The sequence below is a fragment of the Populus euphratica genome, unplaced genomic scaffold (assembly GCF_000495115.2).
Source record: "Populus euphratica unplaced genomic scaffold, PopEup_1.0 scaffold1985.1, whole genome shotgun sequence".
Lineage (NCBI taxonomy): Eukaryota > Viridiplantae > Streptophyta > Magnoliopsida > Malpighiales > Salicaceae > Populus > Populus euphratica.
Window position 1 is genome coordinate 4,301 of NW_011501827.1, and position 22,870 is coordinate 27,170.

General features: G+C 32.1%; 3 protein-coding genes across 5 annotated transcripts; 2 read left to right on the top strand and 1 right to left on the bottom strand.

Moving 5' to 3' along the window:
- Positions 1-769: 769 nt before the first annotated feature.
- LOC105118484 (organic cation/carnitine transporter 1-like) lies at positions 770-3,115 on the top strand. The gene is made up of 2 exons (XM_011016452.1): positions 770-1,508; positions 1,789-3,115. Exons 1-2 carry the CDS (start codon positions 1,073-1,075, stop codon positions 2,991-2,993), a joined length of 1,641 nt encoding a protein of 546 aa, XP_011014754.1. The 5' UTR covers positions 770-1,072; the 3' UTR covers positions 2,994-3,115.
- A 414-nt stretch (positions 3,116-3,529) lies between these two features.
- Positions 3,530-5,841, top strand: LOC105118485 (60S ribosomal protein L19-3-like). The gene is made up of 5 exons (XM_011016453.1): positions 3,530-3,755; positions 4,208-4,330; positions 4,729-5,042; positions 5,464-5,525; positions 5,616-5,841. Exons 1-5 carry the CDS (start codon positions 3,644-3,646, stop codon positions 5,638-5,640), a joined length of 636 nt encoding a protein of 211 aa, XP_011014755.1. The 5' UTR covers positions 3,530-3,643; the 3' UTR covers positions 5,641-5,841.
- Positions 5,842-9,138: 3,297 nt separating this feature from the next.
- On the bottom strand, positions 9,139-15,119 carry LOC105118486 (methyl-CpG-binding domain protein 4-like). Of its 3 annotated transcripts, none has more exons than XR_840950.1 (4): positions 14,680-15,119; positions 12,780-12,976; positions 12,387-12,672; positions 9,139-9,373 (listed from the first exon to the last, which is right to left on the bottom strand). XR_840950.1 is itself a non-coding variant. In XM_011016454.1 (3 exons), exons 1-3 carry the CDS (start codon positions 15,040-15,042, stop codon positions 12,552-12,554), a joined length of 681 nt encoding a protein of 226 aa, XP_011014756.1. In that variant the 5' UTR covers positions 15,043-15,119; the 3' UTR covers positions 12,178-12,551. The 3 variants fall into 3 exon arrangements, 1 of the variants encoding a protein (XP_011014756.1); XR_840949.1 differs by lacking the exon at positions 9,139-9,373 and adding an exon at positions 11,880-12,129; XM_011016454.1 differs by lacking the exon at positions 9,139-9,373 and having other exon boundaries at positions 12,178-12,672.
- Between the last annotated feature and the right edge of the window lie 7,751 nt (positions 15,120-22,870).

The window sequence follows — 22,870 nt, forward strand, 5'->3', positions numbered from 1 at the left end:
ATATATATATATATGTGATTACTTTTTTTAAAGTAATTTTTATTCAAAAATATATTAAAATAATATTTTTTTAGTTTTTAAAAATTATTTTTTATATCAGTGTATTAAAATATCTGAAAATATCAAAAAATATTAATTTAAAATAAATAAATAAATAAATAAATTCTTTAATTTCTTTTTAAAATACTTTTAAAATAAAAAAACAAACATTTCATTAATCAGCTGGGATATACTAAGCCCTCTGATGTATCAATCAGTTAAAATTTCAAGCTGACGAGTTTTATTGCCGTTGAGTGCTTCAACCGAACAACACTGTATTGATTTGATATGTCTGTGTGATTTGGTCCCAGCAGCCTTTTATAGTTGCAAGACGATAACTTATCAGATATGTTCCTCCAATTTTGTGCAGCTGTCACTTCCTCTGTTATCTTGTTTGTTTTTATTTTTAAAAAACATTTTTTTAAAAAAATATTAATAAGAAATCACTAGTATAACACTATAAAAATCTAAAACGACTAAAGATTAGGCAAACCAAGTATATAGCACTAACAAGTTATCACTTGTGTTAAACCTTGTAGCTTTGATACTATAATAATCAATGTTATTAGATATGATCTGGACATAGACCTAGTTAAGTTTCTGGTTCATCCAGTGGACCATTATCAGTTGAACTGTTGTGTTCATTGTGCTATAATTAATATGAATATATGCTACAACATATGAATCAAACATGGATAATAAATTGTGAAGTTGTTAATTTAAATTGAGTTTCTTGCTAATGTGCTCGATGTTTTGATAAAATCACCATGACGATCTCAAAATGTATTAGAAAACCATTAGAAATTTACGTATTGCTTTGATCTTCTAGCTACTGCATGTTTTAGATAGTGAAGGACGTAGTTAATTTCTAAGTACTTCACTCAAAATCCCTCGCATCTTGAGAATTTAATTTGTTTTTTTGTGTAACTCGTGGCAAAGCTAACGCCTATATATAGATAGGCAAAATGGCAAAAATATATGCTCAGAAGCAGGACATTGGCTTGTCTTCTATACACAACAATTGGGAATAGATATGGAAGACCAGGCACAAAACCTTGTGCATGGAAACATACAGTTAGCAGAAAGAGTAGCACCACCACCGGCAACAAACCTAGAGCTGACAGTGGAGGAGGTGGTGGAGGGGTATGTAGGGTCCTTCGGGTGGTCACAGTTTTTACATGTGCTCTTGGTTTCACTAGCATGGATATTTGATTCACAGAACACATTGGTTACCATCTTCAGTGATGCCCAGCCATCTGCTTGGAGATGCATAAACAATTCATCGTCGTCTCTGTGCTTGTCTAGTAGCAGCAATGGTGATGCCTCTTCTGTTTGTGGACTGATGCCAGACACTTGGGAATGGGTCAGTGGCCATACAAGTTCCATTATTGCTGAATGGGGTCTCACTTGTGACCGCAGGTTCCTTGCTGCTATACCTGCGTCACTGTTCTTTCTTGGTTCCCTCTTAGGTAAGGAACTACATGTTCCGACATTAATCTCTATGAATCTCAGGAATAATCAATTTCATTATCTTAGTTCAGATCCTTTCGTGTTCCAGGGAAGCATTTTGGATTAGATGAGAAGCAAAAATAATAAATAGTTAAGTCGCTGACGTTTTTATTATGTGACGAAACATGTACGATAAAAAAGAATATGAGAAGATACTAAACAACTATCTATCTTAAAGAACATGACTTTACGTCCTGATTTACAGTGATTAACTTTGTGAATTGTTAATTTGGCAAGCAGGTTCTGCATTTTTTGGCCACCTAGCAGACGCATCCCTGGGCCGAAAAAGAACAGTGCTACTCTCATGTCTCTTAACCTCTGTCACTGCTTTCCTTACATCCCTCTCACCGAACATCTGGGTATATTCTTTGCTTCGATTCGCAAATGGTTTTTCTCGATCTGGAATAGGAATCTGCTGTATTGTTCTAGCTACAGAAGTGGTCGGACGAAAATGGCGTGGTCCAGTTAGTCAATATGGCTTCTTTTTCTTCACTGCAGGATTTCTTTCCCTGCCTCTAATTGCCTATCATACAAGAACAAATTGGAGGAATTTATACAAGATTTTATCACTTCTCCCTCTAGCCTACTCTGTCTTGTTCTTCCCTTTTGTCTCAGAATCTCCGCGCTGGCTTCTTGTTAGGGGAAGGAGCAAAGAAGCCCTTGATGTTTTGAAAACTTTCGCAAGGCTTAATGGCAAGACACTGCCCGAAAACCTCTGTCTTGCCAATCCGTCAGCACCGGGAGAGGGTGGTGAAAATGAAGCGTTGACAAAAAATTGCACAAAAGAAAGCCTGTGGAGGACAAAATGGGCTGCTAAAAGAATGATCACAGTAATGATGGCAGGTTTCGGAGTTGGTTTTGTTTACTATGGTGTTCAACTGAATGTTGAGAACCTGAATTTCAACCTTTATTTCTCTGTTGGACTCAACGCATTGATGGAGGTTCCTGCAGTTGTCATCGGTACTATACTCTTGGGCCTCACTGGCCGGCGACTTCTCTTCTCACTCTCTGCTTTTCTAGCTGGGATTTCTTGCCTTCTTTGCATCGTTTTCGCTCATGGAAAACGCGCAAAGAACGCTGACAAATCCAGTACTGGGAATTGGGTTCAACTGGCCATTGAAGGAATTGGTTTCATGGCTGCTTCAGTGGCATTCGATGTCTTGTATGTTTATTGCATTGAGCTATTCCCAACCAATGTGAGAAACTTTGCCGTGTCGCAATCAAGACAAGCCTTGATGTTGGGTGCTTCAATAGCACCATTGCTAGTTGCTGCCGGTCGCTTAAGTCCATCTCTTTCTTTCCTCGTATTTGGGATCCTCTCCATTTTTAGTGGAGTTTTAAGTTGGTGGCTACCTGAGACAAGAAACGCTCCTCTTTATGACACTTTGAAGCAACAAGAAGAAGATGAGAAAAACAAAGTTGGGAATCAAATTACTCAAGCATAGAGCCTCTTGTAAAGTATATGGAAAAAAATAAATAAAAAAAAAATACTAGTGCTTTTCCATATGTATGTATGATATAGTGCTCTTACAAAAATTCCTAGTTTTTAATTCAAATTTCAATGGTGCAATGTCACAAATTAAGAATTTTAATTCACATTTTTATATATCACAATACCATATGGCTTGTAAAATATCCTTGTATAACTAAAATAAAGATATATTTAAATAAAAATATTATAGTTTTTATTTAAATTTTTAATTTTATGCATCACTATGCTTTTAACATAATAATAATAAAAAAAAATTCTCATTTGAAACGAAATGATATAAATATCTTTATCGTGAAATAAAAAAATCTTAATTTTCTCACTAGAAAAAAAAAAGTATAAAAATAATTTAATTGGGCCTTCTAGGCTTTTCTATATATGCCTAACCCGAAAATGGCCTTCCAATTTAAAACAGAAAATTATATCGAATAAGTTTAGGCCCATCTTCTTAAACCCAAAGAAGCCTACAGAGTGAAAAACCCTAGCGAGGGGAGTTACTGAAACTAGGGCTAGCATGCTATAAACAGCCGCTTCCGCTTCACAGAAAACGCTTCTGCTATCCTCCCAGCTGCAAAGTGTGAGGGAGAGTGATCAAGAAACAGGGAGATGGTGTCGTTGAAGCTCCAAAAGCGGCTTTCCGCTAGCGTTCTAAAGTGTGGGAAAGGCAAGGTTTGGCTTGATCCAAATGAAGTCAACGAAATCTCCATGGCTAACTCTCGTAAATGCCTTCCCCATCTCTTCTCTCTTATTATCATACTTTTAGGAATGGTGATTCCGGAATTCTGTAGTAGTCCAAGGTATCATAGTAATAATAATCATAATCACTTGTTAATCGTCTTTTTAGATTCTGCAGCCCATTTGCAATTTAATCTCACTGGAGAAATTATGGATTTTAAGTTTCTTTTTTGCCAATAGGGTTGGAGGGGTGGTAAAATACTTGTCATTTTTTTAATGAAGTAGTTTTTGTAAGAATTATAAAATTCATCCTCGTTTGTACTTGATTTGGTTTTGGTATTGCAACGTTGTATTTTGGTTGGCTCAATTTCTGACACGATGGAAGCTGCCATGCACCATCATTGATGCTTATAGCAATAAATTCATCTGTGTGGGGTGGGGAACAGTTGCTGTTTGGGTATTGTTTGATTTATGCATTCACTTTGTACAATGCAGGCCAAAACATTAGGAAGTTGGTTAAGGATGGTTTCATCATCAGGAAGCCAACAAAGATTCACTCTCGATCTCGTGCCCGTCGCATGAAGGAAGCCAAGAGAAAGGGAAGGCACTCTGGATATGGTATATTTAATCTGAACCATTTGACTATTTAGAGTTTGCAATTTTAATTGTATGTTTGAGCTTGGGAGTTGTTGAAGAATGGAGCTCTATGAAATATTTTTTGGAAAAAAACCCAAGTTTTTTCTGTAGAAGTAGGCCACTGTTCATGTGTTATATTCTTCTGTTTGTATCTCTATCCTGGACTTTCACTAATATTTGTTTTGAACTCGATTTATTAGACATGTGAAAAAAAAGTTCTTAAGAGAAAAACTGAAATTTTTAGATGGCATACCTATTAATTACATTGGGAATGGTGCTATGAGTTCTTTTATTCATATCATTTGTCTTTGGCTGGTTCATTTCCTATATGTTTTGTGGGAAAAAGCTTGCTAACTAAAAGCTCTTTAAAACTACTCTAGGTAAGCGCAAGGGTACAAGGGAGGCTAGGTTGCCAACTAAAGTTCTCTGGATGAGGAGAATGCGTGTCCTCAGGCGGCTGCTTTGTAAGTACAGGGAGTCCAAGAAGATTGACAAGCACATGTACCATGACATGTACATGAAGGTGAAGGGTAATGTCTTCAAGAACAAGAGAGTTCTTATGGAGAGCATTCACAAGTCAAAGGCTGAAAAGGCTAGAGAGAAGACTTTGTCTGACCAGTTTGAGGCTAAGAGGGCAAAGAACAAGGCAAGCAGAGAAAGGAAATTTGCTAGGAGGGAGGAACGTTTGGCCCAGGTAAGATGTATAGCAGCATTGATATAGTTACTTGATGCTTGAAATTTATTGTTCTTTATTGATTTGTTTGGTAAGATAGTTGAACCTTGGCTGTATTTCCCTGTTATAACCATGTTAAGAACATGGGAATATCAAAGATTAGGTTCTTTTTGTTTAGTCCTCTTGATAAGTGAAGTGTGATCCTTTTAGTCACATAATCTTGTAAGTGTTTAGCGGATCATTTTGTGAGTTTTCAATTCGTATCATGTGGTGAGTGCAATGATTATGAGTGAATTTCAATCTGCTCAAATCTTGATGATTTTTTCTATCATTCTCAATTGAATCTTATAAAAGAATCAAAATCAGAAGTTTTATGTAGATCCCTATTGGATTCCCGCTATTGCAAGGGAAGTTGAAATATTTTTGTTTTGATTTTGTTCAGGGACCTGGCGCAGAGAAACCAGTAGTTGCACCACCTGCTGCTGCCGCACCTCAACCAGCCCAGTAAGCATCTTTTTGACAGGATTTTACATGCATTAAAAACCCACTTGTTGTGGTTCAACATCTTGATATTTTTTTTTCTTTGGCTTACAGGGGATCAAAGAAATCCAAGAAGTGAGAACCTAATTAAGAGCTCCAAGAATTCTAGACTTTAGATCATCATTGTGTCCTTGGTGTTAGTTTTGTTCATGTGCTTTTTTGTTGCTGGGACCTCGTTGCTTTATATCGTAGATGGATGATGAACATATTTTTGCACTTGACAATCTGTTTTTAATTATTGTTCCTTGATGAAATTCCAATTTCTTGGAGTTTTTCTGTATTTCTTGTTGTATTTCTTTATATGACGATACCAGGCCATTGCTGCGTCCTTTCTCAAGGGGCATGTGGTATGGTGCAGCTGAATTGTTTCAAAGAATGAAAACCTTGAGAATTGTAGGATCTATCCGACATCAATTTCAAGAGATCAGCTATGATGCGAGGATAGCGCACGAAATATTTATTTCAAAATTAAATGTGGATATGGAACAAGGCAGTGTATTTGGATTTTCCCGCATTGATGATGGGGATTCATTAGTTACACTTATTTCAGAAACACATACTAAAGTATCGTTTTTAGTTCCCTGTCTAGAATTAAGAGTGTTTTTTAAACTTAGCACGTTATTTTTTTTTAATAAAATAGCAAAAGCGAAAAAGTAGTTTAGCTAGGGAACGAGCACACTTGAATGAGTGTAGCATCTCATGATAGTAGCAAATAGCATTTGTAACCACCAAAATCATATGAAATTGCCTGTTTATCTTGTTTTTCTCTAGGTTTAACTTTAAGCCATGCTCTAGCTGCATTATCAGTCTCCATCAAATCTTAAAATATTAAATTGCTATTTAGAAGGATTAATACATGTCATATGCAATGTACTTTTCAAGGCCATATTTCTTAACTTAATATTGAAGTTACTTATGATATAAAACTCTTAATTAATGCATGTATATTTGATATAATATATAATTCAATGTGATTGTCAATTCGAGACAAATATAAAAATGAACTTCAATTAATGAACTCCAATTATTGTTTGTATCTTCTTCACTGATAGTAGAAACAATGAATAAACTTCATTATTTACATCATTAATAACTGTAATTAATAATTTTTTCTTATACATACCATAAAGGTGAGTAGCATCAATACTAATTAAAGAATGACTATTGAAACCCATCAATTGAAGCACCAAATACCCAAAATGCTTTTCCAAATATTATCTTATTGTTATTAAGCATTTTATGATTCCAAGTGATAATTATTTCTAAATTTAAATATGTGATAGCCACCAACATTCTACGTAGATTTTAAAATATTCTTTATATGTATCAAATAACCACTCTAATATCTTTTTTTGGTATGTGATAACCATCAATATTTTAGGTAGATTTTAAAATACTTTTTATATATATCAAATAACCACTCTAATATCTTTGTTTTGGTCATCCACGTCTTCCAATAGGAAACGTAATGCTAATAATCCCTCTCTACAATACCTTAACCATTATAACACTCATACTTAAATATCTCTTCAGAATTGTCAACATCATCTCAATAATGAGATTTGAGTCAACCTGATAATAATGTTTAAAATATAAAGGTTTTGACGTATGTATGGCCCTTTAAATTTTGAAAATTTTCATGAATTAGATTTTTGGTGATATTTTCCATGCAAATATCATCTACAAACTGGTTCCTAAACATATTGTAACTAACACACAAATTTTAGTTTAATGATGAACCTTGTATTGCAATGAGTTCTTTATATGCCATATTTTTACTATAGTAATACATTCAAATTTGTTTTTTTTTTCAATCTCTAATTCATCAACTAATAAGCTTGGATGCCTACGACATTAGCCTAAATATTGTATCTATATTGGTTATCTATATTCACAACCTTAACTTCAGGAATAGGAGGAGCCATATAGTGATTAACAAGCTCAACTAACTCAGTATCAGTATCCTTATTTTCCTCCTCAATGTCAATTTTATCAATGTGATGGTCATCTTCATTGTTACTTGATTTAGATTCTTCATAGAAATATGAAACAGATGTCATACTTAACTAAGGTTCCACATTAACAATTTCCTCCACTAATATTTTTCTACTTACATTGCCACCTAACCTAGATGACTAGCTGCTTATGATACTTGTGTGATTCTTTGAGAGTTATTTGGAACCTAAGTCAACTCCATATTAAAAGAGTTTCTTTATCTAGATCTATTATTGAAATAGAGCTCTAGCATATTAATCTCATTAATCATTGTAAACTCAAACATTAAATTTTTACTTTCATGACTATATATTGGTACACCAAAATAATAAGCTTGATTGACCCCAATTTGTAATATCTTTCAAGTAATTTCAACTTTTATTTAAAACATATTTCAGGCTAGTTAAGCATACAACATTCTAGATAACTCATACATGTCTAATGTAGTAGTTAAGAACTCATGACCTCCTCCATTATAAGTGATACTATTGTTGGTATTAACAATAATACTATAATGAAAGCATAATATTCCTAAATTACAAGACATGTTATCATATAAAAGAATACAACAAAACACAATTCTAGTTTATTAATATATTAGGGTTAATCAAAGTGCATAATTTATCAATAAAACCATAACAATAACATAATTGGCTAAAATCTAAATATATCAAATTAATCAATGAATATCTAAATTCATCAAATTTCATTACCATAACAAAACTATCAATCAAATTCATGTATTTCATAGCCAATTTTCTTATTTTATTTTTATATATAATTCAGTATAATCCATAATTTAACCTAAATAAACAAACTCTAACAAAATAATTTTATTAATTTACAATTAGCAATAACTAAAAATCATTGATTATTTTACAAAATAATCTAATTACCAACTCAAATTATTTCTAATTAACATAATTCTTAATTCAAAACCCTAACATTTTATGAAATCAAATTAACATACGATTAACATGAATTACATTAAATTCATTAAGAAGAAATTATCAATATACCTCTAAATGTATAATGTGGGTTACCTCTAAATGTATAATGTGGGTTGTGATTGTAACTGATAGTGGATGTTTTGGTTGGAAAATGGATGATTTCCAATGAGAAGAGAGAGAGAGGAAGGTTGCTGGCACTAGTGAAAGGGAAGGGGTGGATGGTTATGAGTAGAGAGAAAGAGAGAGGAGGAAAGAAGGAGAAAACAAGAAAGAAAAGAGCTCATAATATAAATTTCACATAAAATCATAGATCATAGATGCCATGTGCAACATGCAACATGCAACTCGTGTATCAGAGTTGCTATCTATAACTTGTAAAACCATGCTATATCCATAAATATTTTATTTTCCTAGTTCATTTCATGAAACAAAATTGATATTTACAACTTGGGTGTCTTAGTTTCCAAACTGTGATTAAATCCTTAAATATTTTTTTCATTATGTTACTTAATAAAAAAATTTAATAACTGTGATAAAAAAAAACCAAAAAAGCTAGAATAAAGGTGTTGCAGACAACAATATTGTCTGCATATATATATATATATATATATATATATATATATGTATTTTGGATTTGAGTGGTTTATAGACATGTCCATGTTACAATGAGGTCCATATCTGTAATCAATGCTTCGTGTGATCCGCATGCCAAAACATGAAACGCCAACCCATTTTCGATCCCAAGATGATGAACCATTTCTAATTCTCGAGCAACTTGACAGTGGCTTTATGTCTTATGTAAAACGTACTTCCGCATTTAAGCCACTTGCTAGGAAGGGAAACGAGTCTAGGATAAGCCTAGAGCGCCTACAAGAAATTGAGGCACAAATAATATATAATTCAATGTGATTGTCAATTCGAGACAAATATAAAAATGAACTTCAATTAATGAACTCCAATTATTGTTTGTATCTTCTTCAATAATAGTAGAAACAATGAATAAACTTTATTATTTACATTATTAACAACTATAATCAATAATTTTTTCTTATACATACCATAAAGGTGAGTAGCATCAATACTAATTAAAGAATGACTATTGAAACCCATCAATTGAAGCACCAAATACCCAAAATGCTTTTCCAAATATTATCTTATTGTCATTAAGCATTTTATGATCCCAAGTGATAATTGTTTCTAAACTTAAATATGTGATAACCATCAATATTTTAGGTAGATTTTAAAATACTTTTTATATATATCAAATAACCACTCTAATATCTTTGTTTTGGTCATCCACGTCTTCCAATAGGAAACGTAATGCTAATAATCCCTCTCTACAATACCTTAACCATTATAACACTCATACTTAAATATCTCTTCAGAATTGTCAACATCATCTCAATAATGAGATTTGAGTCAACCTGATAATAATGTTTAAAATATAAAGGTTTTGACGTATGTATGGCCCTTTAAATTTTGAAAATTTTCATGAATTAGATTTTTGGTGATATTTTCCATGCAAATATCATCTACAAACTGGTTCCTAAACATATTGTAACTAACACACAAATTTTAGTTTAATGATGAACCTTGTATTGCAATGAGTTTTTTATATGCCATATTTTTACTATAGTAATACATTCAAATTTGTTTTTTTTTTAATCTCTAATTCATCAACTAATAAGCTTAGATGCCTACGACAATTAACCTAGATATTGTATCTATATTGGTTATCTATATTCACAACCTTAACTTCAGGAGTAGGAGGAGCCATATAGTGATTAACAGGCTCAACTAACTTAGTATCAGTATCCTTATTTTCCTCCTCAATGTCAATTTTATCAATGTGATGGTCATCTTCATTGTTACTTGATTTAGATTCTTCATAGAAATATGAAACAGATGTCATACTTAACTAAGGTTCCACATTAACAATTTCCTCCACCAATATTCTTCTACTTACATTGCCACCTAACCTAAATGGACCAGCTGCTTATGATACTTATGTGATTCTCTGAGAGTTACTTGGAATCTAAGTCGACTCCATATTAAAAGAGTTTCTTTATCTAGATCTATTATTGAAATAGAGCTCTAGCATATTAATCTCATTAATCACTGTAAACTCAAACATTAAATTTATACTTTCATGAATACATAGTGGTACACCAAAATAATAAGCTTGATTGACCCCAATTTGTAATATCTTTCAAGTAATTTTAACTTTTATTTAAAACATATTTCAGGCAAGTTAAGCACACAACATTCTAGATAACTCATACATGTCTAATGTAGTAATTAAGAACTTATGACCTCCTCCATTATAAGTGATACCATTGTTGGTATTGACAATAATACCATAATAGAAGCATAATATTCCTAAATTACAAAACATGTTATCATATAAAAGAATACAACAAAATACAATTCTAGTTTATTAATATATTAGGGTTAATCAAAATGCATAATTTATTAATAAAACCATAACAATAATGTAATTGGCTAAAATCTAAATATATCAAATTAATCAATGAATATCTAAATTCATCAAATTTCATTACCATAACAAAACTATCAATCAAATTCATGTATTTCATAGCCAATTTTCTTATTTTATATGTAATTCAGTATAATCCATAATTTAACCTAAATAAATAAACTCTAACAAAATAATTCTATTAATCTACAATCAGCAACAACCTAAAATCATTGATTATTTTATAAAATAACCTAATTATCAACTCAAATTATATCTAATTAACATAATTCTTAATTTAAAATCCTAACATTTTATGAAATCAAGTTAACACATGTTAACATGAATTACATTTAATTCATTAAGAAGAAATTATTAATATACCTCTAAATGTATAATGTGGGTTGTGATTGTAACTAATGGTGGATGTTTTGGTTGGAAAATGGATGATTTGCAATGAGGAGAGAGAGAGAGAGAGAGGAAGATTGCTGGCACTAGTTAAAGGGGAGGGGTGGATGGTTGTGGGGAGAGAGGGGAGGGGTGGATGGTTGTGGGGAGAGAGAGAGAGAGGAGCAAAGAAAAAGAAAAAAAGAAAGAAAAGGGCTAATAATATAAATTTCACATAACATTATAGATGCCATGTGTAACATGCAACTCGTGTATCGCAGTTGCTATCTACAACTTCTAAAACCATGCTATATTCATAAATATTTTCTTTTCCTGTACATTTCATGAAACAAAATTGATATTTACAATTTAAGTATTGTAGTTTCCATCTGTGACTTGTGAAAACTGTGATTATATCTCTAGATATTTTTTTTATTTATCATAAAAAATTTAATAACTGTGCTAAAAAGAAAATCCAAAAAAGCTAGAATAAAGGTGTTGAAGACAACAATATTGTCTGCATATATATGTATTTTGGATTTGAGTGGTTTATAGACATGTCCTTGCTACCATGAGGTCTTAATGCTTCGTGTGATCGCATGCCAAAACATGAAACGCCAACCCATTTTCGATCCCAAGATGAAAAACCATTTCTAATTCTCGAGCAACTTGACAGTGGCTTTACGGCTTATGTAAACCGTACTTCCGCATTTAAGCCACTTGCTAGGATGGGAAACGAGTCTAGGATGGCCTAGAGCGCCTACAAGAAATTGAGGCACAAAATGATGCATTCGTGCAAGAAGAAAACTTGAAGAGAAATATTATAGAGCGTCATGCTATTATATGCTGCAGTTTTTGGTAAAATCTGGCCGATGTGCCACTAACTGGAAAACAAATCAGCACAAAAACCTTCCTCATTTTCTTTCCAGAAAATAGAAATCGAGTTTCAAGAAATGACACATTCAGAAATCCAGGATAACAAGGGAAACAACAGTGTAAATAGAGGGGGCTTTTGACCTGAGTTCATGCGACGTCAAAATGTGGACTCCTATGAAACTAACAAGGTCATAGCTCCATCCACTACAGATTTTGCGCCCCTCTGATCAACATTTTATCTGGTATTCAATTGCGTGCATTTAGCTCATGCACTAACAACGAACAACTCCTCCAAAAGATTGATGCTTATGACAAAGCATTCTTGGTACTGCATAGGTATTCCCAGTATCGATTTAGCATGTGATCATTTGGTCTAACCTGCTCCCACTTTCCTGTGCAGAATATTGCATGTGCATCAGCAGCATACCTACAAGAAATTAGACAAAAGTTTATCAGAGTTTCCCATGATAAAGTTAATACAGTTTTAAAGAAAGAAAGTATCTACCATGATGAAAAAATAATAATTACACTTACTTTCCAACACCAGGCAACTGAGTGACATGGGTCCAGTCCTCCTGTAAATAGTCTTCAGATAATCGTTGTACCATCTTTGCTCTCCTCTTTTGTAAACCTAGACTTTTAATTGCTCTTTCAATCTCCTCTGTGGCAACCCCAGTGGCAGCCTTAGCATCAGGACACAGAGTAAAGAGGTCTGCTACAACTCTTTCAGCCTGCATTTAGCTATGTTCTATTTAAGTAAACTGACTGCATCAATGCTTATGCAGTGATCCCTTCATGTTTGACAAGAGACTTGAAATCTTGTTGAAATCAAGCGGATGAAGAATAATTGAAAAAGTTTTTTGTTAGCAACATTCAACCCAATTTTCTGCCAAGTAGTGATAGGAGAAGGGGATAAATTGAGATACAGATTAGGATTGCTACTCAGAAAACCCATCAAGAACCAAATCAAGCAATACCACAAAACCAAACCAATCCTTAACTGAAGGCCTGTTGAGGGACTGAGAGGGTGGGTGGGGTTTCAAAAGGGAAGAAATCCAACCAGGTCTCTATTGTGGGAGGAATCAAGGCTTGTGCTTCATGATGCTCAATCATATTTATGCATTCATATTGTAATCTTCTTATTGTTATAGCTTAACTCCCCTATTCAAAATAGAAAGAAAGAAACTCTAATCCAAAATGGAAAACCTAATGTTTCATGCTAAGTCACAATAACCAGTACAAGATCTCTCCTTCCATTTTATTCCAGTCCAGTTTGTCTTGCCATAATATCAACATTTAGCAATCAAATCCCATGAGCTATGATGCCCAAAATCTAAGAGTCATACATCTGCTTGTGTGGTGAGCAACTTGTTTAGGCACTCCAAAAGATGACACAGTTGGCAGTATAAATAAAATCTTTGAATAACATTTGATGTTGTCGCTGTTGAGAGCCATCACCATAGTCTTATAGGAACAATAATGATAGCAAATAAATTTGCAAGCCATGATCAAAGGCAGAGATTTTTCTTTCCATAGAGACTACATCTAGATCTATAGAGTCTCCTAATTGCAGGTTCAACATAAATTTGCAAGACATGAACTGATTGTTCTTGGTTTCTAATTACATAGAACTTGGTCGAGAAATGGAATAGCACCTGTCACCAGACAATAGATAGGTACAAAACTAAAAAGCTGGTGTTTTTAACAAAAGACATGAAACCATGCAATTTTTTTTTTAAAAAAAAAATCCAGCCGGAGAAATATATCAAGGAACCCTAAAAAGTTGATTGATAACAGAGAGGACCTAGCTCTTTAGAGAGTCTTAACTACAACAGTTTGTAGATGCTCTACATAACGCCTTGTACATCCTCGACAGGCAAAAAGAACATAAAAAATCACTCAAATGAGCACAATAATTAAGAGCGCAAGACCACCTTCCAATGCCTTGGGAATAATCCAGAGTAAGAGTTGGCTGCGTTCAAAATCTCAGGCCAGTTTAAAGTTTGCTTACAATTACTTTAAGTTTTATTCAAAAACACAGTGGGAAAGTACACAACCTAGTGGTACAAAAAAGAAAACCTTCCACTTCTAAGAAGCTGTCAAACAATGAAAGAAGTGTAAATCCTACATGAATTATCCATCCTCATTCCTATTTGTATGGGGAAATAATTTCCAAGATCTTTTACAGATAAATAGCACCATAAAGTTTCAATTTTTTTTTTTTTAATTTGAGGGTCAGTACTTTTTAATTACAACATCCAAACAAGTCTTCTAAACCAGACCCAATTATCAACAGTACATTAACAACTAAAATTCACAAAGTAATCAGCTAAAAGGTTAAACATTCACGCATACCCACAAATATCAATTTCAAGAAGAAAATAAAACCACCAAAAGAACAGGAAAAGACTGACTTTGAGAGCATATAGAGTACCCGAGTACCAGCAGTGCGATTAAGGAGCATACAAATGACCAAAACTCTCCAGGGGTCATGTGCATGATTATGCAAGAACCCAAATTCAGATTGTGGTGGCTTCCATGTGTTGTCTGCTGTTTTCCTTTCGTAAGCCTTATCAAACTTGTTGTAATAAGGACTAGTAGTACCAGAAGGAAGTGACGTTTTAGTCCCTTCTTTCTTCTTCTTAGACCTGCCATTGACATTGGCGTCCTTCTCTATATCTTCTTCCTGATTCGAAATTGGTTTCTTCTTTCTCATCTTTGCCTTGTTGGAATTGCTGCATTCTTCTAAGTCTAACTCACCTACTCTTGAGCTTTCCATGCTCAACTGCATTGCCATTGGGTGTCAGAAATGCTCGTCTTATGCAGTTTCCTTCTGCTGGACTCTTTTGTAGTCAATCCAATGTTTTCAGGCCCATTACACCTCTTGCAGGCTTGCAGCTTAAATTCTAAGTTTCACAGCCACCATGCCGAAATGAGTAAACTCGTGCTTAACTAATGTTCCAAAATCATAATTTGTGTGTAATAGCTTGAGTTAATTTAAATTATATTGATTGAGTTAGAAATTTATTTTTCAGGTTAATTGACTTTGAGTTAGTTTTTATTCAATTTAATTTAAAATTCTAATAAAATTAAATCTTAAATTAATAAGTTATTAAATTGACATATTATACTAAATTTTAGATTGACAGATCATTAAATTAAATTGAACATAGCTTTAGATCCTAGAAATAGCTATAAATTATTTAATGTTGAAGATATATACTTACTTGTTGACAAGTTCTACCCTAAAGATTTTTCTAACCAAGAAAAAATTCATTTGAGATTTCAGTTGCAACATTATGAGCTTGATTTACCCAATCATCCAAAGTTATAGAATATGTCATCAATTGCTGATTTATATCAAGGATTGGTTGAAACAGAAAAATTAATAATTTATTCACTCATTAACAAATTGATTTGGCTTATCTTGACTCTTCCTGTTTTGACAGCAACTACTAAACGAGCTTTCTCAGTGATGAAGATTATTAAAACAAGACTTTGCAATCAGATAGAGGATAATTTTCTTGCAAATTATTTGATTGTCTATATAGAAAAAAAATTATTGAAAGATTTACAATTGATATGATAATCAATGATTTCTATTCTATGAAAGAATGACGAGCACAATTAAAATAAATATGTAAGAATTATTTTTTATTTTATTTCAAAGTTTATTAAATATAAATAATGCTTTGTTTTAGTTAATGCTTCTTATATACTTTATATGTTTGTATTTAATAGGTACAAAGATTATTATATATTTTGTAATACGTTCTTTAAATAAAACTAAATTATGTAATTTTTATTTTATTCTTACAACTCATATATAATAAATTAAAAAAATATTATATTTTTTGGCCCCAAAACAAATAATCTTAGCTCTGCCCTTGGGTAAGAGGAATAATAGAATAAGGATAATGTTATATTAGTTAGATCATACATCTATAGATTATAAATATAAAAAATGATGAAAACTAGGTTTTTTTTCCCTTCAAAATACACCAGTAGAAAAAAAAAATATGACTTTTATGTACATAGGATGAATCCAAATTGAAGTTTTACCTGAGAGCTTCACGATATTTTGATGGGCATGCCCAACAAATTAGGTGAGAGCATATTAATAATTTAGCATCCAATCTTTAGCACCTAATCATGTGTTTAAGTTATGCTAATTCCACCCAACAAGTTAGGGATTCTGTGTTAGCTCCAATGATTTATGATATAAAATAATATGTGAGATTGACATCACAGTAAGAATAAAGCAAGAATAAAGCAGGCCTTGGATTCCTTCGTCAAATAAACTTCAGTTTTGTTACATAATTGGCAAGGCGGCGATGATAACCGGTGGAGGTAGTGGAGTGGTACAAGTCCATAGCATTATAGCAAGGCTGTTCATACAACATGATGCCAAGGTTCTCATTGTCAATATCCAAGATGAACTTGGTCGCTGCCTCTATATGAAGAACTTGGCTCCCAAAATTCAACATCTTACCTTGTGAAACACGACTCCGATGTGCAAAACGTTGCAGATTTGGCTGTCTCCATGAATACAAAACTTGATGTTTTATACAACAACGCTAATGTTTCAAGCGACGTGGATCCCAGAATCTTAGCTACCACCGGTGACGAATTCAAAAGGTTTGTTGATGTCAATTTGTTTGGTGCTTTCTCAGAGCTAAAAATGCCGCCTGGATATTGATTCCAGTCAAGACGATGTATTTTCTTCACTTCCAAATCTAGTTTCTGTAATTTGCGGAGAATTTCCTCGTGCATGTGGAGCATCAAAGCACGCCATGGTGAGAGTGGCTAAGAAGCTATGTGAAGCTAGTGCAGTATGGACGAAAAGTTGAACCTCATTTCTCCGATTGCAGTGGCAACTCCATTTCTGACAAAAGGTTTGGTAACATGGAGAAGGTTGAGTTCTTCTCAAAGACAAATAGAAAGATATGCGGTACCAAAAGCAGAAGCGATCCTGTATTTCGCAAGCTGTAAGTCCAAATATGTGATGGAATTAGCCTGGTGTTGATGGAGGTTATCGTCTGCCAAGCCCTACACTTCAAACGACAATTGAAGGTTACTTTCATAATCTTTATGTACGAGAAAACTCTATTTCACTCTGAGTGATTCACTTCTCATGTTCACTTGCACTGCAGGCTATGCTATTGAACCCATCACGAATTAATAGTGATTTTAAGAATTTCACTGCGAGTAAAGACCTGAGTTCTAAGTCTAGATAAAAATATATACATTGTTTCAGCAAAGAGGGTACCTACTGATCGATGAACGTATTTTCTATATTTGATATGTTTGATTGAAAGTCTATAATTAAAAGGTTAAATGCAGGGTGATAGTTCGAACATATCCGAGTTTGGTAGAATGCTAATTAAGCTTATATACTTTGGGTCTAGTAAAATATCAAATTTAACACTTTAAAAGTTCAGTTATGTATTGAGCCTGATTTTATATGAATCTAAAAAAATATCAACTTTAACACCCTTAAGGTTCAGCTATGTGACAGAACTCAAATACATGTGGATCTAGTAAGATACCAGATCCAACACTCTTGGGGTTTAACTACGGGTTGAGTCTAAGTACATATAGGTTTAACAATGCCAGATCCAACACCATTAAATTCAACTACATGTTGAGCCTAAATACATTTGGGTTTAGCAAGTTATCAAACTCATCACCCTTGCTTTTAGCTACATATTTAGTATAAGTGCTTGTGAGTTTGATAAGATGTTAAACCAAATACTTTTAGGTTCAACTATGCTTAGAGCCTAAGTGTCTGTGAGTCTGACAAGATGTAAGACCTAATACATTTAGGTTCAATTATACACTAGGCTCAAATACATGTGAATGTGGTAAAATATCAGACACAACATTTTTGGGTTTAACTACGTGTTGAAACCAAGTCAAAGCGGGTTTATTAAGATGTCAGACTCAATACCTTTTTATTCAACTATGCGCTGAGCCAAATACATATAGGTGTGACAAGATATTAGACATAATATCTTTGGATTCAGCTATATGTTAAACCTAGGTATAAGTGGGTCTGTCAAGATGCCAGACCTATCACCTTTGAATTCAGCTACGTACTGAGCTTAAGTACATATGAGTTTGACATGTTGCTAAACTTATCACCCTTATATTTGGAATCTTATTAAATCTAAATATATTTTTAGTTGATAATCTTTTTAAGCCACATGTTGGGTCATAAGAATGATCATCTTCCTGCATTAATGGATATATAAAAGTCTTGTAGATGCCTGTTATATTTTCATCAATAATTGATATTGTGTAAGAGATATATATCTCTCATTAATGTTATGTAATGAATATTTATCTCTTATTAATATTATCAGAAAAAGATGACATTCGAACATCTCCATTCAAGTAACATGATAAATTTTAAAGGTTATATATACTATTGGAATCACACAAGTAAATGATTCATATTTTTCCTATTCTCTATTCATATTTTTATTTTTATAGAGCATTTGTTATACATAACTAAAAACAAACACTCTTGTTTTTAAGAATTTAAAATTTATTCTTTTATTTATTGTAATATTTTATTAAAAATTACTGACTTTATCATTGAGTGGTCATTAAATCTCATCAAAAGTGATTGTTTTACAAGTGTTGTATATTCTATCACTAACTCGTCAACTTCTTGAAGGCTGAAGAAGGAAATATTAACGTAAACGTGTGATTACTCTCTATCTAAACACTAAAAAAAACCAACATTCCTGAGCATTTTGAATTTTAAAATATCATCACCTACTTTTTCAACAATTTAAGGTATAATGTTCTACGATAAATAAAAAATAAACTTCATTCAAAATCATTTATCACACTAAAAATGTTTTCTGCAATAGGAGTTTTGAACCATTTTGGCCAACTAACTGATGCTAGAATGTCATATCCTTTAAAAAAAATATTTAAGAATCCTAAGTTAAAATTGATAAGAGTCATTCGGTTATCAAAAAACATAGTAGCATCAAAGTGATACAAGATATATATTTTATTCTCATTCAACAAATATTTGATGAGAAAATTATTTTAAAAAAATCTATATATTAGACTAACACATAATTATTCAAAAAAATGATAATATCATTATAATATTCATAAATATAATGGCATACTTAGATAATCAATTACATATTATTTTAATAAAGTGAATTAAAAATAAAGAAAAATCTAAGAAAAATACGAAGCATACGTAGGCTTAGGATGAAGGCCTATAAGGTTTTTTTCCCAATGGATAGACAACACATTATCCATACCTCATTATATATATATATATATATATATATATATAAACACTACATGTCATCTTTTTATTGACTTTTCAGTCATCTTTGAACCTTTTTTTTTACATGAAAATACAAAAACATATCGTAGAAACATAAAGAAACTCATTTTAAATCTCAAAACACATAATTACTCTAAAAATTAAAAAAAAATCTATCAAAATCAAAAACAACTTTATAGGTCTCAATCTACTTTTTATGACATGTTAAAAGAAAAACACTTCTATAAACCTCTTTCTCCAAGATGAATCCACCAATACCAAGATTAGTATTTTTAGTAGTCAGAAAGTGACTGATCAAATATTTTCTTTCCTTACTAGTTCTACATGACTTTCTCTCTCTTCTCAAATCTTAGGAACTAAAATGTATAAGAAATGAAGTTTTAGGACTAAAACGTGACTTTCAAAACATAAAGACTAAAAATATATATAAAAAGTAAAATCTTCTAAATTGTAGTTTTTCATGCCCATGATAAGTAAGAGAAAAAAGGGTTGTTGTTTTTTTATGATCAATCAAATCCTTGTTAATTTAATATTTTAAATAAACTTTTTTAAAAAACAATTACAACATCAAGCATCAATTTAATGTTAGGACTTTTTTTATATCATAAATACAATATCACCCAAAATAAAACAAATTATGAGGTTTAAAATCTTATCAATATGATGTAGTTCAAATGGTCTGAGTTCACCAATTGTAATGGGTCCTTTGATTCCATTAGATCCTTTCCAAAAGTTTCTCCCAATTTTTCTTTTAGCCCATCAATGTTGAGGAGGCAAAAATCTTTTTTTGCCCATTATCCAGTAGCCATCTTTTAATCAATAGCAGTTGTGCTCTCTCCTCTAAGTTCTAGGACAACTGCTATGAGATGCTTTGTTGCACTAGTAATTACATCCTAATCTTGTGTTGTTTTTAGGCCAAGGGAGAAAGAAAACAAATAAGAGGCAAATGAGAAACTAAAAGGAAGAGAGGATTTGGTGCTCTACGTAGTGGCGGCTGGTTCTGAAAACTTGTAAATTTTATCCATGATTGAAAATGATGCCCTTTAAAAACAAGTATAAATACAAATTAAACATGCTTGGTTTTCATTGGTGGGTGAAAATTCATACAAGTTTTTATGTAATAATGACAACAAAACATATATTGCTTATACTATTATAATTTATTTGTATAAAAGCTTTTTTATTAATTGGTTATGTTTAGAGGTAATTTTTGTTAGAGATAAATAAATATATATATATAACAAAAATTAAATATGTAGATGTTTAGTTGTATCAACAACACTATATAACTATATTAGAAGGAGATCACAAGATGATGAGGTTTTTTCCGAGTATGATCGCAATTCCAATTTCATTTTTTACCTGATATTGTACCTCGCTCAACTATTCAAGGATCGCAGAGACCTTCACGTATGGGATTTGTACGCGATAGAATTGCAAATGGTTTGTTTTTTATATATGTGTGTGTGTGTCCTTTTAGGTAATTTTACAATTAAACCTCATACAAAAAGCATATTAACCAAACACATAAAACTATTTTTTTCCAACCATAATTTCAACCACAGTTTTAACCAAACACATCAAAAGTTAAAACGAACCTCACAAAAAACACTTTTTATTAAACTGTTTTTTTGAAACCACAACCATAAAAGCAACCACAATACCAAACAGACTCGAAGTCTTCAACTGCACAAACAAAAAGAGCAAAACACTCTCTTTACCTAAAAGTAAAAAAGATTCTTCAAGCATCTCCAGCTCTAAAAGGGCATAATAAATATTTTCACAGCTCAATACTATAGAGGGAATTAGATGAAGCACGCCATGGTATATTTATGGTTTGAAAAAAAATATTTTATAAAAAATATTTTTTATTGAAGTTGATTTGGTATTTATATATATTTGATTAAAACTATGGTTGAAATTAAGGTTGAAAAAAAAAAGTAATTTAATGTATGTGGTTAAGAATGCTTTTCAAATTGAGATTATAAAATAATTTTAAAAAATATATATTTATGTTGATGGTTTTTAATTTAAATATTGTAGATTTAACTACTGCTATTACATCATGAAATAAATTATACTTTATATAAAATATATTTTATTGTTCCATTAAATTATTTACAACTCCATCACGTATGAAATACATCCGACAATGACTAAAGTTTTCTTAGTTTCTTAAACGAGCAACGACATCATATTAAATATCATTAAGAATAAAATTGAAATTACAATTAAATTCTATAAATATTAAATTATTAAACGATCTCCGTTTAATTTATTTAATGTTATTAAATAATGTTAAACACTAAATTTTAAAATAAAATATAATTAAAAATTAAAAAAATAATTTTTTTATTTTACTAATCAAACTCAATTCAATACATTTACCTTTGAAGTGAATTGAGTTCAGCTGAAACAGTGAAGCCATGCGAACAGTTAAGTGACTCCACTATTTATATTTATATATTTATATGAATTAAAATGAATAGTGGAGAGTAATGCACCCTCCACAAAAGCTACTCCGCAAAAAATTTTTTCTCATCTTGCGTTATAAATGTAGAATCCAATAGACCTTATAAACAATAAATTATATTTTTTCATTACCGAACATAATTTATTCATTACCAAATATGTTGCAACTATATTTTAAATAAAATACAAATACAATCTCCTAAACAACGGTGTGGAAAACCAGGACCATCAGTAGCTTGGTGAGAGAGCAAAATTAATCTTTGTTTTTATACACTGGCCAAATAAGTTCATTGCTCCAACCTGGAACAATATCAATCCAACATGCACCACATCAACTCCCAGCAATTCAACGAATAAAGTGACAAGTCTAGCATTCCGAGCCCACCAAGCAAAACCTGTGATTTCTTAGTCGAAACCAGCTAAACTGGAGTTCCAAAGAGCTTCTCACGGGATAACACCCCCTCAGAGATTATAATTTTTTTTATAATATAATCATTCACGCATTGCCGTGGTCACGGTGCTAGCATTCAACCGGGAAAATATCAACCACGAATTTCAGAAAAAGTATTTTGGATCGAAAACTCAACATAACACCATTAAGAGTCACAGAGAACATAAGATTAAGAACGATGTAATTTAAAAAAAATGGATACCACTTCAAAATCACAGGAAGCATATGAAAGAACACAAAATCCTTTTAAATGTCTCTTAAGAAGCAGCAGCTTTATCCTCCTCTGCTGCAGCTTCAAAGGTCTCTCCAGGCACAAGATCAGGGACTTCATCATCATCATCCTGTGCTGCCGCGGCAGCACCTGCCCCAGGCACTTGCCTC

Bases quoted from the DNA above. Each gene is read 5' to 3' on its own strand.
- LOC105118484 (XM_011016452.1), top strand. From the start codon at position 1,073: ATGGAAGACCAGGCACAAAACCTTGTGCATGGAAACATACAGTTAGCA. The intron at 1,509-1,788 runs GTAAGGAACTAC...TTTGGCAAGCAG, and splicing joins CTTTCTTGGTTCCCTCTTAG to GTTCTGCATTTTTTGGCCAC.
- LOC105118485 (XM_011016453.1), top strand. From the start codon at position 3,644: ATGGTGTCGTTGAAGCTCCAAAAGCGGCTTTCCGCTAGCGTTCTAAAG. The intron at 3,756-4,207 runs GTAAATGCCTTC...TGTACAATGCAG, and splicing joins AATCTCCATGGCTAACTCTC to GCCAAAACATTAGGAAGTTG. The intron at 4,331-4,728 runs GTATATTTAATC...AAACTACTCTAG, and splicing joins GGGAAGGCACTCTGGATATG to GTAAGCGCAAGGGTACAAGG.
- LOC105118486 (XM_011016454.1), bottom strand. From the start codon at position 15,042: ATGGCAATGCAGTTGAGCATGGAAAGCTCAAGAGTAGGTGAGTTAGAC. The intron at 12,977-14,679 runs GTACTCTATATG...AGCTAAATGCAG, and splicing joins ATCGCACTGCTGGTACTCGG to GCTGAAAGAGTTGTAGCAGA. The intron at 12,673-12,779 runs GTAAGTGTAATT...AATTTCTTGTAG, and splicing joins CAGTTGCCTGGTGTTGGAAA to GTATGCTGCTGATGCACATG.